General features: G+C 37.8%; 1 protein-coding gene across 6 annotated transcripts in view; it reads left to right on the top strand.

Moving 5' to 3' along the window:
- THSD7A (thrombospondin type 1 domain containing 7A) overlaps positions 1-15,538 on the top strand; it is a 463,937-nt gene that overhangs the window by 382,875 nt on the left and 65,524 nt on the right. For all 6 annotated transcript variants that reach the window (XR_007150223.1, XR_007150222.1, XM_047849263.1 and 3 more), the window contains 2 exons: positions 6,280-6,474; positions 7,933-8,196. Coding sequence is in view for 4 of the 6 variants with exons in the window: in XM_047849263.1 (XP_047705219.1) it covers positions 6,280-6,474; positions 7,933-8,196 (459 nt within the window). In the remaining 2 variants the exon portion in view is untranslated. The remainder of the gene's footprint in view (positions 1-6,279; positions 6,475-7,932; positions 8,197-15,538) is intronic.

Raw genomic sequence — 15,538 nt, 5'->3', positions numbered from 1 at the left:
TCGAGCCCCGCGTCAGGCTCTCGGCTGATGGCTCAGAGCCTGGAGCCTGTTTCCGATTCTGTGTCTCCCTCTCTCTCTGCCCCTCCCCCGTTCATGCTCTGTCTCTCTCTGTCCCAAAAATAAACGTTGAAAAAAAAAATTTAAAAAAAAAAAAGACATTTTGCGGAGATATGATTTAAAAAATCTATTTCTGGTTGATATACATATTAGTTACCACCCAATATTTTTATACACTTAGAGTGCTTTTTATTTACAAAACTATTTTTTTTAATTCTAGAATTATTTCTATATTTAAATGCTTTGCTTTAATTTCTTATGAATATTAGCATCCTAGTTGATTTGGGGATTTGGGTTTTGTTTTATATCTCTGCAAGAGCCCCATCATAAAATTATTATTAGCATGTGTATTTTTTTTAAATAGCTCGTAAAATAAGCTTGATACTGTGATGTGTCTACAATGGTTGCTCAGTGCTGCATTTGTTGCAATGCAGTTAGTTAGCCCCTCTCAGGTCCCTCTCCTGACCTACTCCATTGGGAGCTGACTATTACTTCCAGTAAGTCCTCATTCAAGGACTTTCACACACATTCACATGTATTATTAGCCTCAATGAGACAGAGGAATCATTGGTAACTATTTGGGATCAATACCAAAAAAAGTACATTTCTTTCCATTCTGCCGGAGTTCTATTCACGAGTTGTAATTAGAAAATATTTTGGCAGACTTGTCAGTGAAAATCTTTTCTACACAGAGAAAGCCCAGGATCATTACAGCCACCTAGTAAACAACTGGAGCCCTCTTGCATTATTTATGGGTTTGGTCTTATTTCTAAGCACAATTAGGTCTCTCGGTAACCAGCTTTCACTCACATTAAGCTTTTTCTTTTTCATTTCTACATGATTCGTTCTCACTTTGGCCATTTTTTTTTTCATTAACACTATAGGAAAAAAAAAATCACTCTTCTAATCATTCAATCAGCTGAACATGTTCTGTCTCTAATGCTGCCCAGATGCCGCTGTTGTGAGGTAAACCATGTTAATATTACTCAATTTACCAAATAACATCTCATAGCTCCTTGAACTCTTTGTTTACATATAATCCAGCAGCTTTCACTGCACCAGGGCATTGATCTTCTTCTGTTTCCTGTAATGAACTTCTATGTGCACATTTTAGATCTAGTAATTTATTTCACTCTGATGATTCAAATGAAATGACATGGTCTTGCCTGCTGAAGGGTAATCCACAGACCAAGAGAACTCCTTTTTATTTTGTGCATCCTGAATAATAAGGGAGTTTCATTCCTCTTCAACGAAATGAAGATGAGCAACTACATTCAGAATTCTGTTAGATTTATTCACAGCTACATCGGTAACATCCCATTTACATAGTCATATATGCATAACACAGATATCCGTGTCCTTTTAGCTCAAACCAATGTTATGTATTCCCTTTCATTCCAGGAACCTTGATTATTCTCCTCTTTAAAGCATGGCTCAAAATTCAACCTACATGAAAACATTCTAAAATTGACTTTACTTATTCAACTGATTAATTTTTTTTTATTTAAATTTATGAGAAGTTTCAAAGAGACACAAAACTAGTAAGACTAAATATAATGAGCACTGCTAGTGTAGTCTTCACTCACTCCACTTCAGTAGTTTCTAACATGTTGCCATTCTTGGTCATCTGCCATTTCTCACGCACTTACAAAGATTTTGCTGGAATATTTTATAGCAATTCCCAGATAAGATATAGATCATCCATAAATCATTTTTAACATAACAATAGTATTATTGTAACATTAAACAAAGTTAACAATAGTTTTTTAATATCATCTATATTAAGGCCATGTCTGATTTTTCCCCCATTGTCTCAAAAATGTTCACAGTTTGTTCAAACCAGGGTTCATAAAGGTCTCCACCTTGCATTTGGTTGTTGAATAGCTTTTAATCTAACAGTTCTAGCTCCTTTTTCCAGAGCATTTATTTGTTGAAGAAACTCTTACTTACTTACCTTTCCATCACTCCCTCAATATTGATGGGCTGAGCTTGCCTGGCCTAAGGCAGGTACACAGATGTCTCCCAGGCTTTCAGCCTGCTGGAAGCAGCCTGCTGGAAGCATGACACTTTAGAAAAAATTGCTGTGCTTCATATAAAGAAAATAAAATTATAAATAAAATATATGGGTATAATCAACATAGAGTTAAATGTAGAATTTTACCTTAAAATAATCATTTTGATATTTGCTGAACTCACTGAGAAGCTTTCATGGTGAATTAGCATGGACTTTGGCCCATCTTTGCTAACAAGACCTCAGCCCAAAGGAGAACTTGCATAATCATTATACACAAGATATACACCCTACACCTGTAAATTCAGATACAACTGTCTGGGTATATGTAGCTTCCTGGTATGCTAGGAAACCATGTTTAATGTGATACATGTTTTTCTACAGTTAAAACCACCCTGGTTTCAGTATCTTAGAAATGAGTTTTAAGGTTTATAAAACTGAGAGACCAGATGGTTTCCTTTCCAAACACTTGTATTTTCCTCACCCTAATAGCAGGAAGTTCATTTCAGATTACATTTCTGTGCTTGAATTGTTGTGTTTCCTCTAAGTTAGAATAGAAGCAAGTTGAGATGTATGATAAATTTTCAATATATTGTACAAATATTGCTGTTGCTACTTGTTTAGCTAACATTACATGAGTAATTCATTCAAATTACACTGTCTAAAATCTCAGATGAGGGAAGCAGAATGCTGAATGGGTTTCTGAGAACAGATATGGAAATTTTACTTTTTTTTTTTCTTTTCAACTGATTGAAATACTTAAGGTGTATGGGGAAAAGGACTTCAGATGTATGCAAATAGTGTAGATCTGCACAAAAACTAGTTTGTTTCTGGAGTTGTGTTGGTAATGGTTTTATTTGAGGGGTACTTTTTTGGTGATAATAGAGCAATTCTGAAATAAAATTTCTGGGAGAACCTTAGAAGGAGATGCTTAATGGAGAACCTAAGGCAATTTAGCTTCTCAAAAGATTTTTATTCAAGTCTTTGTTTCAGAGGGTCAAATTGGGTAAGTAGATAAAAGTCGTGTTATTTCAAAGAATCCAAATTTAGTTTTGTAATTTTCTTTTATCATAAACAGTGTGAACCTCTTTCCAGCTTAGAGTTCTGATATGGCCAAATCTCTTATGTTCCAAATTAATCATTCTTGAGATTCCTGCATATCCTGATAAGTAAAATGTCTACTATCGTCCTCTTTGTCAGTCCTTCCTCTTAAGCATCGTTGGAACAAACTGTCAGAGATTACTAAGTGTACAGCATTTAAGGAATCAACTCTGCATCCACGTGGCAGCAAACTACAAAGTCGCATCATTAATATACCACTTCATGGGCACTCCTCCAGTGCCAATCCACAGATAACATTCTTCCAAACTATGTAGATGCTGTTTTGGTTCACTCCTTGTGCAAGTCTCCTTGAACTCCACTCCCTTAGTTCTTTTGCTCATGCTAGGCCATTGTTTCCCAACCTTGGCACAGTACCAGGGTGATTGAGTACCAAAGCACTTTCAGTCTTAGCCCCAAATCTCAGCCAGACCCTTTCCTTGTGCCTTTACTACTCAAACTAGTGGGTCTTAAATTTAAATATGCAGAAGAAACATCCAAGCGACCTGGAGAAAAAAAAAAATACATGTTCCTTGACCCCATACAAAGAAATCTCATTCAGGACCTCTGGGATGAATCTGAGAATCTTCAACTTTTATAGTATTCTGGGTGTTTCTGACACACATGGAAATACATCACCTGCTAGAATGGCAGTCGTGATACACTGTATATTTGAATCATCAAGGAGCTTTTAAAAAGATGCTCATGGGGCACCTGGGCGGCTCAATTGGTTAAGCATGTAACTTTGGCTCAGGTCATGATCTCACAGCTCGTAAGTTCAAGCCCCACATCGAGCTCTGTGCTGACAGTTCAAAAACTAGAGCCTGCTTCAGATTCTGTGTCTCCCTCTCTCTCTACTCCTTCCCTGCCCTTCAAAAAGAAATAAACATTAACATTTTTTTTTAAAGATAAAAAGATGCTCATGCCCAGGACCCTGTCCTCAACCAATTAATCAGAATGTTTGAGTTTGGGAAGGGCATGGACGTTTCTCAGAAGCTATCCAGGTGATTATAATCTTCAGCCTGACCTGAGAACTGCTGGCAGGCCACTATGATAAACACAGAGCACCAGACAACTCCTCGCCTCATTGGTGAGTCTCTTAGGGGCACTTGTTGCCTTCTCCTGTCACATAACTTTCATAACTGCCACTACTGTTTACCAAGTTTTCATGTATTTAAAGTTCAGGGACCCCTGTCCTCTTCATACAAATAGGCCCTTTCAGTGTTGTGCACATTACATGAAGAGGTATCTATGCTAAGAAATAGATGAGTGCTCACCTACTTTTGAACAATTATGTAAATTTTCCTGCACCAGTTGTGACAACTTGTATTCACCTACACAGAGAAAGTCTTCCCTTGCTAACCGTTCTATCCTTGTAGACACGCCATCACACTACTAGGTGTTAAGTTTCACAATACAGATTTGGAGAGTGTTGTCGAACCTGGGACGCTCTGTGCCCTAACTATAATTTAGGGTGAAAATGTCAGGCTTATTTACCTTAGTTTCATGATGAATAGAGTCCTGAGCAGGGCAGAGATCAAGTTCCAGCCTAATCCATAAACCCGAAAGGGCCACCAAATCAGTTTGGGGCCATGTAAGCTAGTTCAAGGAGGTCACCTGTAGGACCATCTAACTGTTTTGTCTACTTCCTCAATAAATGAATAAAATATTTTTAAAACCAATGGGAGAAAATGACAGAGAAAGGGGACTTTAAAACATCACTTGGTCTTTTTCCTTAAGAACTTGATACCTTAAAGCTATTTTACAGCTATGTTCAATAAACAATAAAATATGATGTGATTTTAAAAATCCAGTAGGGGAGCGCCTGGGTGGCGCAGTCGGTTAAGCGTCCGACTTCAGCCAGGTCACGATCTCGCGGTCCGGGAGTTCGAGCCCTGCGTCAGGCTCTGGGCTGATGGCTCAGAGCCTGGAGCCTGTTTCCGATTCTGTGTCTCCCTCTCTCTCTGCCCCTCCCCCGTTCATGCTCTGTCTCTTTCTGTCCCCAAAATAAATAAACGTTGAAAAAAAAAATCCAGTAGGACAGTACCTTGGAGGAAATAATACATATGAATTAAAATTATTTGACCATTTTTAGGGCATATATGTAATTGTAGAAATGTCAGTTATGACTTGAGAAATTAAGATTGCCAAAAGTTTTTGTTTTATTTTTGAATCCGTGGTTGATATTCATGCATGTGAAGAACTTGTAGACTGAGGAGATGAGGGACTGGGACACTGCCCCCTCTCCCTATTAACCACTCCAGAGCCATCCCAGCAAACTTCCAGTGTCGTAAAAGTACATGATTTCCATGCAAATGCAGCTACAGGATGAGTTCCATAAGCATCCACTCCTCACCCAAACCTTCCAATTTGCTGCCACTAAGACCCTTCTATATAGATATCCTAGAGAAACCAATGATATAAAAACAATTATTGGAGTTACATGGTGTCTCCCTGTACCTCTGTGAATAGCCTGTGTTTAACATAAACTATTACCAGGACCAATTTGTCTCTTAAATAATTAAGTTCTAAATATAAGGACTCGAAATCCTTAATAGCATCTAATAAAGACTGCTAAATGTCTGTGTGTGTGTGTGTGTGCATGCATGCACACACACACACACACACACACATGCTTTTTTGTGTCACAGAAACCATTAAGGGCTGTTATTTAAACAACAACAACAGCAACAATAACAACAAAAACCTAAAGGATCAATTTAATGACTACTGTGATTATTAGAAACACCACTACCAGAATTAAAAGAGGATTCCTCGGGGCACCTGGGTGGCGCAGTCGGTTAAGTGTCCGACTTCAGCCAGGTCACGATCTCGCGGTCCGTGAGTTCGAGCCCCGCGTCAGGCTCTGGGCTGATGGCTCAGAGCCTGGAGCCTGTTTCAGATTCTGTGTCTCTGTCTCTCTCTGCCCCTCCCCCGTTCATGCTCTGTCTCTCTCTGTCCCAAAAATAAAAATAAACGCTGAAAAAAAAAATAAAAACAAAAAAAAAGAGGATTCCTCTGACTGCATGAGGAAATGTCAGGTTAACTCTGAAATTGTAGGATAATTAAACATATTCAGACTTATTTTAAACAGCTTTATGCTTTTCCTTTAGCTATTACTTGTCGAAAGCAAGATGGAGGACAGGCTGGCATCCATGAATGCCTCTGGTATGCGGGACCCGTGCCAGCTCTCACCCAAGCCTGCCAGATCCCCTGCCAAGATGACTGTCAGTTTACCAGCTGGTCCAAGTTTTCCTCATGCAATGGAGACTGCGGTGCAGTTAGGACCAGAAAGCGTGCTATTGTTGGTAAGAATAATTGGGATGCAAAAGCCAACACGTGTTAAGTTAGAAAACACATTAAAAGTTAGACCAAGAGAGTTCTTACAATGTATTTGGAAAATGCGTGGCTGTGCCTTACTGCTGGAATACGGATACTTAATATGCCAGTGGATTCGTGTGTGTATTTTAATGTAAGTTGGCAGTGACAGACATGCTGTGTACTTTTAGAGGAAAGAAAAGGTAACCTTGAAAATTGAACTGTCTTCCTATACAATAGGGAGATTATTTTTTTGGTTTAAACGGTACTTTTGGTGGATTGCCTACAGATTGTGAAGTGCTTGGAGAACAAAAGGAAAGGTTGCCACTTCGTTTTCTTTACCCATTCTCACTGTCAGAGCCTGATTATCTTTCTTATCCTAGAAGAGGAATATGACATTAATTCTGTATCTGAAAACCGCATCTTAAAAGGTAGTCACAATGACAAAAAGCAGTAATATAATGAGGAAGAACAGGAGCTATCATACTGAGCTAAACCTGGTGCATTCCAAAATACTGTCAGTGGCAAAAAGAAACCTGAAAATATTGGTGCCAGTAAACTGTTCAGAATTTAAAAGTTATAAAGTGAACCACCTGTCCTAATGAAGACTGTTGAAAACTACGTAAGACTCCTTATGAAAGTTAGAGATAAATGTATGTATGACATAGGCAATTATGTGTGATATAATTAAATAGTATTATGATATGTGATATATGATGTGGTATGTCATATGATATAGGACATAATGTAATAAATATTTAATAGAAATGTGATTATGTTAAAATAATATGCCATTTCTCAAGCTCATATTTTTTTATTTTAAAAGGGAATTTATTTAGATTTACATGCAAACCATTTCTAGTATTTTTATTCTGACAGTAAATATCTTCACTGTGAATATTATTGAATATTATTTACTACAGTGATCGCCAAGTATGCGAAAATGATTACTCTTCAGTCATAATGAAAGATGCAAGGTAATGACTAGAAAAGTAAATATCAAAATCTCATTTTCTGAATTGTAATCCTACATAACCATAGTATCTAGTTGGAATTAACAAAAAAGCTGTGCAGTCCAGTGCAGTGACTCTCTCTCCATTTCATATTTTGGCACATAACATAAAGGAGTGATTTATGCAATTACCTTCACTGAAAGCACATGAGCATTTGGAAGGATTTTAATCAAAGAGTATAAAATTCAGCACAACAGTTAATGCCTTTTGCGAAATGGCTATTTTGAAATGAGAAAATAAGAAAAAATTTACTATGCAAAGCACTCAGGACTAATAACAGGCTACAGAGCAAGCACTGTGGAGTGAGAAAATAGCTTTCATTAATAGGCTACTGTTGAATATGGTTAAAAATGGAGAAAGGAACTTTAGGGAAGGAGGAAAATTAGGGATGCTTGAAATTAATAATGATATTTTCCAACTTAAATTTCTTCACAGGAAAAAGTAAAAAGAAGGAAAAATGTAAAAATTCTCATTTGTACCCCCTGATTGAGACTCAGTATTGTCCTTGTGACAAGTATAATGCACAGCCTGTGGGGAACTGGTCAGACTGCATTTTACCAGAGGGGAAAGTGGAAGTGTTGCTGGGAATGAAAGCACAAGGAGATATCAAGGAATGTGGTCAAGGATATCGTTACCAAGCAATGGCATGCTACGACCAAAATGGCAGGCTCGTGGAAACGTCCAGATGTAACAGTCATGGTAATCCAATTTGTCTTTGGTGTTACGTGTTTGCTGTCTGTCTTGGGGGGTGGAGGTAAAATGAACATGGATGAGAATGGAGGGACATAAAGGTTTACAGAAGTGTGCTGTAAATGGAATATTTGGGGGGCACCATGCTGTATGTATATTATTTACGTGTAACAGGACATTCAAAGGCATTTGTCTTGTTGTCCAGAAGTTGGCAACTAAATCCCAAAGTTGGTGTCAAGGAAGCCTTACAGTGCCAAAAACCTCTCTTGGTACTGATCACGAGTCCTTGAATAGGCCCAATGACCCACCACAAGTCTGCGTGTGGAAAAAGAGGGAGGAAGAGAGGAGATTTGAATTTATTCTGACAAAGTTATAAACTAGACAGGCTTCTAATAACCAAACTGGAGAAATTTACAATATGCCTGAAATGTCATTAAGTGGCAGAGGAGAAAGACTGAAAGCCATAATTAGTGAAAACTCAAATTGCTGTTGTTTATTCCTCATTGTGTTGAAATTAGCCAAAAAGTGGGCGGTGGGGGGGGGGACAGAAAAGAAAAAAAGAAAAATGCACCTACTCTTAATTAACTGTGCCCACTTTAGTTTTCTAAATCAAACACAGTGATAATACTTGAGTTGCCAAAGGTTGTGAAGAGTGGCCATCTTTGACCAGAGTATGTAGTAAATTCTTTGGTTCTAAGTCTTAATATAGTAGTCCTTGAGCAATATTTCTCCATTATTCCTTTATTTTAATACATCTGTCTTTTTATATTGGACTGAGACTAGTTTACAGTGGGTCAGCCTGAATCACAGATGCCATATATTTGCAAACACTAGACAATGATCCTCCCACCTTCTTCGTGGAAGTGACCTGAGAAAGAGGAGTTGCTAGGAGATAGGGACAAGGCAGTTACCTTCCAACCCTGCTGAAATAGCTTCTATTAGAACAGCACTCTTCCAGTTTTATTATATGGTTTAGAAAACAACATGATCTAATAGGACCATCTCCATTCCATCAAAGTATCATTGGTGACACATTTATTGGAATCTCTTAAACTTCTCCCCACAGAGAAGTTTCCAAAAACTGTTTCCTTTTATTTTCCATCTGATCTTATAATTCCTCCTTCATTTACCAAAGTCTAGTGATAATTGGTCCAAAGACTCCATAACACTGAAGCCCTAGGCATAAGTATTTTTTAGGTTAATGTACTCAGGTTAATGCATCCCTAACCTTAATATATTCAATGCATTTAGAAAAACAACTGCAAAAGAAAAAAAGAATTTATTATTTATAATAGGTACACTTTGAGAGACATGTGTAAGAGTGACTGAATATTTTATTCTCTGTATCAGTAACATAGGTACTGTAAATTAGATACCAGGAAAAATGTAAATGCACTGGCCATTCTGAGATGATATGATAATGTAAAAGATCATAATTAGTCATTAAAATGTAAAATTGAAGACAACTTTTAAAAATACATTTCTCCTGGAATGTAGCTTATAAGTGTTTGCTCACACTTTAAATTATCATGCCTAGTGAATCACCAAGATAATCATTTGTTTTTAACATAACCTTTGAGTTTTCAGAATGACTTTTGTATATTCTCACTTTTATCCAGATCTGTTAATTAGATGCAGGAGAGTGTCAGTAAGCCAGTTAACAGTTGACCTAATTTTTAGAAAAAAACCTTATGAATTCATATCTTATGAATCTCACAGAAATGATCACTTAAAAAAGTACAAGTACAAAAATAATAGAAATTGTCCAAAGGCAATAGACTTCCTACCTTAGCATCGTTGTCAATTCAAAGCATGAAGAATGTAGTACTGTATTCTAGAAGGAAAGCACATATAGGAAAAAGATTCCAGACAACACTGAACTTCATGGGGATTGTGGGAGAATCTAAGACCCTTAACTAAGTAAAAGGGTCCAGTTTAGTTCCTTGTGTCCGTCCAACATCATGTCTTTCTCATTAAACCTGATCTGTGATAGATGTCCACTGGGATACTTTAGTATTTACCAATATATTTACTCAAAGTGAAGTCCAGGGAAATTGAATCTCTGTCGCCTGATTTCTTTGCAAATTACTACTTTGCTTCTGTATGTTCTATCCGTTCTGATGGTGTTGGTGGAATACTCTAACTTTGGTGTTCTCTTTGAGGCACACTCTAAATTGTAGTCTCTATGACCACTGCCTTCCCTCAGCTAAACTGGCTTTCTAGATGGATGGTAGAAAAATGGCTTTCAAGAAAAAGTCTCTTTCTGCCTTCAGTTTAAACATAGAATTGACCCCCACATGGATGCAGTGCAAAGACACTAATCTCCTGTTCAATAGTGGCCTGGGGGCATTTCTGTTTTATCTGTGCTGTCCATCTGTGGAGCACGTTATCAGTTATACTGATAAAACAGTTTGACTTTCCCCAGTTTAATTATATTATTGTAGGCCATTTCCCATGTGGTCACCATTTTTTAATGTCTTAATAACCTTAAGGCACAGTTCTTTTATGTCTGGAAGTCTTTGCAGTAGCAAACTTTGTACTGAAAAATGATAGACCTGTTATACCAGGCTTGGGTTCTTGGACCCAGCGACGGTAGAAACAAGGCTGGACCCAAAATTTAAAGGCACAGGCATGGATTTATTGGGGCAGCAGCTGCAGCCAAAGGGGAGACACAGTCTCTGCAGGTGTCAGACATGCAAAGGTCTCAGAACAACAGCCAGGGAAAGTTTTAAAGGAGTTGAGGTGGGAAAGCAGTAATATACTTAACCATGTAGGGGCCACGAATCCCAGGAAAGCAGACACGCAGGTGCAGTTGACAGAACTTGCTTCTTTGTACATTGTGTGTTTCATTTGCAAGTTAAGTCTCCACCTCTGGGCAAGTTTTTTTTCACATTAAGAGTGGAAAAGCTGAAAGAAGGTTGAATTTGGGGGCTATTCCATCTCAGGTGAGTTTAAACCAATCTGGGCTTTCTCCTTGGTTCCTGCTTGCTCTGCAGGGAAAACTGTCACATGCCACAGGGAGTGTCCCAGGTGCATATGGGCTTGTTCCCAAGGTCCCTGACTGTCTCATAACCATATTCAAAAATCAGATCTTAGTGTATACCTTGGGAGTCACATAAATATTAACCCATCTGATACATGCTATGAGATATAATTCCTAGTGATATATCAATATGTTTGAGGGAATTTGTCCTAAGAGCATGATATGAAATATGTATATTTATTTTTTGTGTGAAATCTTAGATGGTGTCAATGTAGCAACAGATTTTTTTAAATTTATTTATTTTAATAGAGAAAGGGAAAGAACAGAGAGCACACATGCACGTGGGAGGGGAAGAGAGAAAGGGAGAGAGAATCCCAAATAAGCTCAGCATTGTCAGCGCAGAGCCCAATGTGGGGCTCAAACTCACAAACCATGAGATCATGACCTGAGCTGAAATCAAGAGTCAGACACTTAATCAACTGAGCATCCAGGCGCCCTGAGATTTTAAATCATTCAAAAACCAAATCATACATTTTTTATTCACTGCCAGAACACTCCTGATAATTTTAATTGATCAGGGGCGTGGGGCGGTGCCCGGGTGGCTCAGTCTTGGTTAAGCGTCTGCCTTCAGCTCAAGTCATGATTTCGCGGTTTGTGGATTGAAGCCCTGCATCAGGTTGTCTCTGTTGTCCACAGGGATCCTGCTTAGAATCCTCTGTACCCCTCTCTCTCTGCCGCTCTCCCACTCCCTCTCTCTCTTCTTCCTCTCTCTCTTTCCCTCTCTGCCTCTCTCTCTCTCAAAAATAAATCAATAAAAATTTTAAAAAATATCTTAACTGATTGGTTCATTAGAAATTTGAGTGACTACATAGTACCAGGCACTTCCCAAGTTAATCACTTAAAGTTTCACAGAACAAGAGTAGAATTTCTGGAACTTTTAAACATCATTATATTACTTAGTCTTAATATTATAAAGAACCTTAAAGATAAACTAACTTATGTAAAATGCATGTATACATGACTTCCATTTATATGTAAATGATAGAGTTTTATCATGGGCCCCTCAACCATACTCCTCTTTCCCCAAACCCCTTATCCTGTTCTACATTTTGTATTTCTAAAGCGTGTATCATTGTATAACCATATTATATAATTTACTTGTTGTGTTTATTTATGTTGTATCTCCTGAACAAGAATGGAGATTGATGAGGGTATCATAGACTGTTTTATTCACTGATGTATCCCAACCCCCTGGAACAGTAAGGGCTCAATATTTGTAGAGTGGATGAATGAGTGAACTAGAGAGAATTTTTGCAGTTGTAGTTGATCCACAGTCAGGCTTCAGTTGTTTCTTTTTTCCGGACAGTATTCTTCCCTCTATTTCACATTTCTGGGAAATAATCAAACAGATTTTTGAGAATAGCTAAGATCTTTAGAATAAGAGTGATACATGCCACAAACTTTCTCTGTGGTATTCATCAAATATTTGTGCTTCTATCTACCTACTAAATAAGAGAAGAAATAATAATCACATACCTATTCTACTGAATTAGCCCTGTGATATCAATATTAAAATCTCTTTATTTCCATTCAAAGCTTATCAAGAGTTGCATGATTTGTACAACACTAGATTTGGACAACACCTTCACCTCCTGGTTTATATTAGTAACTGTAGCAACTTACATTTTCCCAACCGTTGTTTACAACTTTAATTGGTAGTGTGGGATGTTTATTGAACTCTCTTTATTTCTAAAACTCATATTTTTCCTTGAAAAGTAGAAACAGCATTTCTATTTGAGTTATGTGGGAGGGATACTTTGAAGGTGAATTGGATAAAATATTAAAATGCCAGGTGTTCAAATCTTGAGCTCTAAGAGCTACCTAATTCCTTCCAGACACTTCGCTTCAGTCTTTACATTCAGAAAGTTTATCTTTGCTATAGCTCATAGGCAGTTTAAGCCATAGTGTACTACCAACATATATTCTAAAACTCAATTACATTTGTGATGTTTTATCATCTCTTAATATCAAGTTAACAGAAAGGCACATCTGATCTGATTGTTCTTTCTCAGCCCAGGACATTTAATATATGTTGCTCTCCTATTGCATAAAAGTAATATATTGCTATAAATACCTATCAAATACTTGATAACATGTAGAAACTATGAAGAAACTTAACAATAAGCTGTTAGGTTAAATTACCTTATCACCAAATGTTTTCCTAAAGCTCCAGATAGCAACTATTTTAGGCTTTGTGGACCAAAATGTCTCTGACACAAGTATTCAACTCTGCAGTTACAGCATGAAAGCAGCCATAGACAGTATGTGAGTGAATGCCATGAGTGCATGGCATGACTCTGTTCCAGTAAAACTTTATGTACAAAAACAGGCTGTCAGGGTCACCTGGGTGGCTTGGTCGGTTAAGCGTCCGACTTCGGCTCAGGTCACAATCTCACGGTCCGTGAGTTCAAGCCCCGTGTCGGATTCTGTGCTGACAGCTCAGAGCCTGGAGCCTGTTTCAGATTCTGTGTCTCCCTCTCTCTCTGCCCCTCCCCTGTTCATGCTCTGTCTCTCTCTGTCTCAAAAATAAATAAACATTAAAAAAAATTAAATTCAAAAACAGGCTGTCAGCCTGGGCTGTCATTTGCCAACTGGCATCTAATCCTTTGCTGCTCAAAATGTGGTCTACAGACCAGCAGCATAGACCTCACAGGGAAACCATTGGAAATGCAGAAATTCAACCCACATTACAGACCTACTGAGTCAGAATCTGCATTTTGACAGGATCCCCAGGGAGCTCTACTACACATTTTTTTTTAATTTACCATCTTTTATTTTACTTTTTTATTTTTTAAAAAAGTAAGCTCTACACCCATCTTAGGACATAAATTCACAACCCCAGGATCAAGAGTATCATGCTCTACCAATGAGCCAGCCGGGTGCCTTACACGTTTCAAGTTCAAGGATTACTTTACTGGATCATGCAGACCCTTCCGGGGTTTGGTAGCAATGTGAGCCTAAATCTTTGTAAGATTGTTTGCATTGAGCAAAACAACCCACACCTCCCATGTGATAGTTCACTGATTACCAGTTGTGGGGAAGAGAACATTAGGAGATTTATCTATCTATCTATCTATCTATCTATCTGTCAATTTATAAGGATGGGTCTTCATAAAGTGAATGTCTACTTAGGTATGATTTTGAAAACCAAATGAGTCTATAGGACCCTCTGTGGAACACATATTGGCAATTTGATCATTGCCAGTACTCAATGTACAAATAAATTTTAGTTCAAGAGCATGTACTTCTAAGACATTGTGTGGAACTCAGGGTATATCTGATAAAAAATGATTATGAATATGGGGAAAGTAGATTCTGAGGATAACCTACATAAGCAGTCAACCATAATATAACTAGAATGGATTACTTTTGCAATGGAATTCTATTAGAACGTTATGTAAGTTCAAAATTAGAGGTTAATTTTAAAGAAACAAAATTTAATGAGAATTTTTTTCGTATCATGGTGGATGATTTGAGGAAGAGCATGTTTAATTAAAGCAGGCATAAAAGGCAATAAATAGGGTCCTTTAAACAAGCTGAAATGGAGTGCTAAGTTCTCTGAAAAGCTTTTTTCGTTGGTCGTATTTATTTAGTGTCTAATTCATATCAGAATTCTTTCATTTGACCGTACAGGTACTGCTAGTATTACTTTCACAGTTATCATTCTCAATGGAGATCTTTTTCCTTTTAAATGTAAAAGAGAGGCTGGGTTTGAGGGACAGACTTTTCCTGAGGTAATAGTTGCAAGTTTGAAAGAGCCAGGGGAAGAAGGAAAGGGCTACTGTGGATACTGAGTACAAAAATAAAGTGATTGCCTGGGGTCAAATTTAAATAAGGTGTGGATACCAGCGTCCTTCTCCACCAGGCTCCCTGAAGGAGGACTGTGGAAGTGTTGAAGGAGAGACTTTCATTGGAAAATTTCCTGCAGCTACCATTCATGTCATGTGTGACAGAAAAACATCTGGTGTTATTTAGTTCTCTGGGCTCCATGTCCCAGAGACCTCAACTCATCTATTACCTCATAACATGGTTTTCAAACTGGGCTCCATGGAGTCCCTCAGGCCATGCTGTCAAACATCGCCTCCAATAAATTCCATACACTTATTGGGCTTTCTTTTCAGCGTTTTGGAAAGAAAATGCTCTGCTTAAAATAAATTTAACTGCCAAAAATAGTTCATTATTTGCAATACTTTTAAAAAAGGAATTTTGATCTTTGCCTTAATCAACAACTTCTGCCATTATATTTTACTCCACACCCTTTCTCTAGGCCTCTGACCCCTTGTTCTCCTAATGCATTAGAGAAGTCAT

Source organism: Prionailurus viverrinus, chromosome A2, assembly GCF_022837055.1.
Source record: "Prionailurus viverrinus isolate Anna chromosome A2, UM_Priviv_1.0, whole genome shotgun sequence".
Classification (NCBI taxonomy): Eukaryota; Metazoa; Chordata; class Mammalia; order Carnivora; family Felidae; genus Prionailurus; species Prionailurus viverrinus.
The sequence above is the reverse complement of the archived record's forward strand: the minus strand, read 5'-3'. Positions and strand labels throughout refer to the sequence as shown.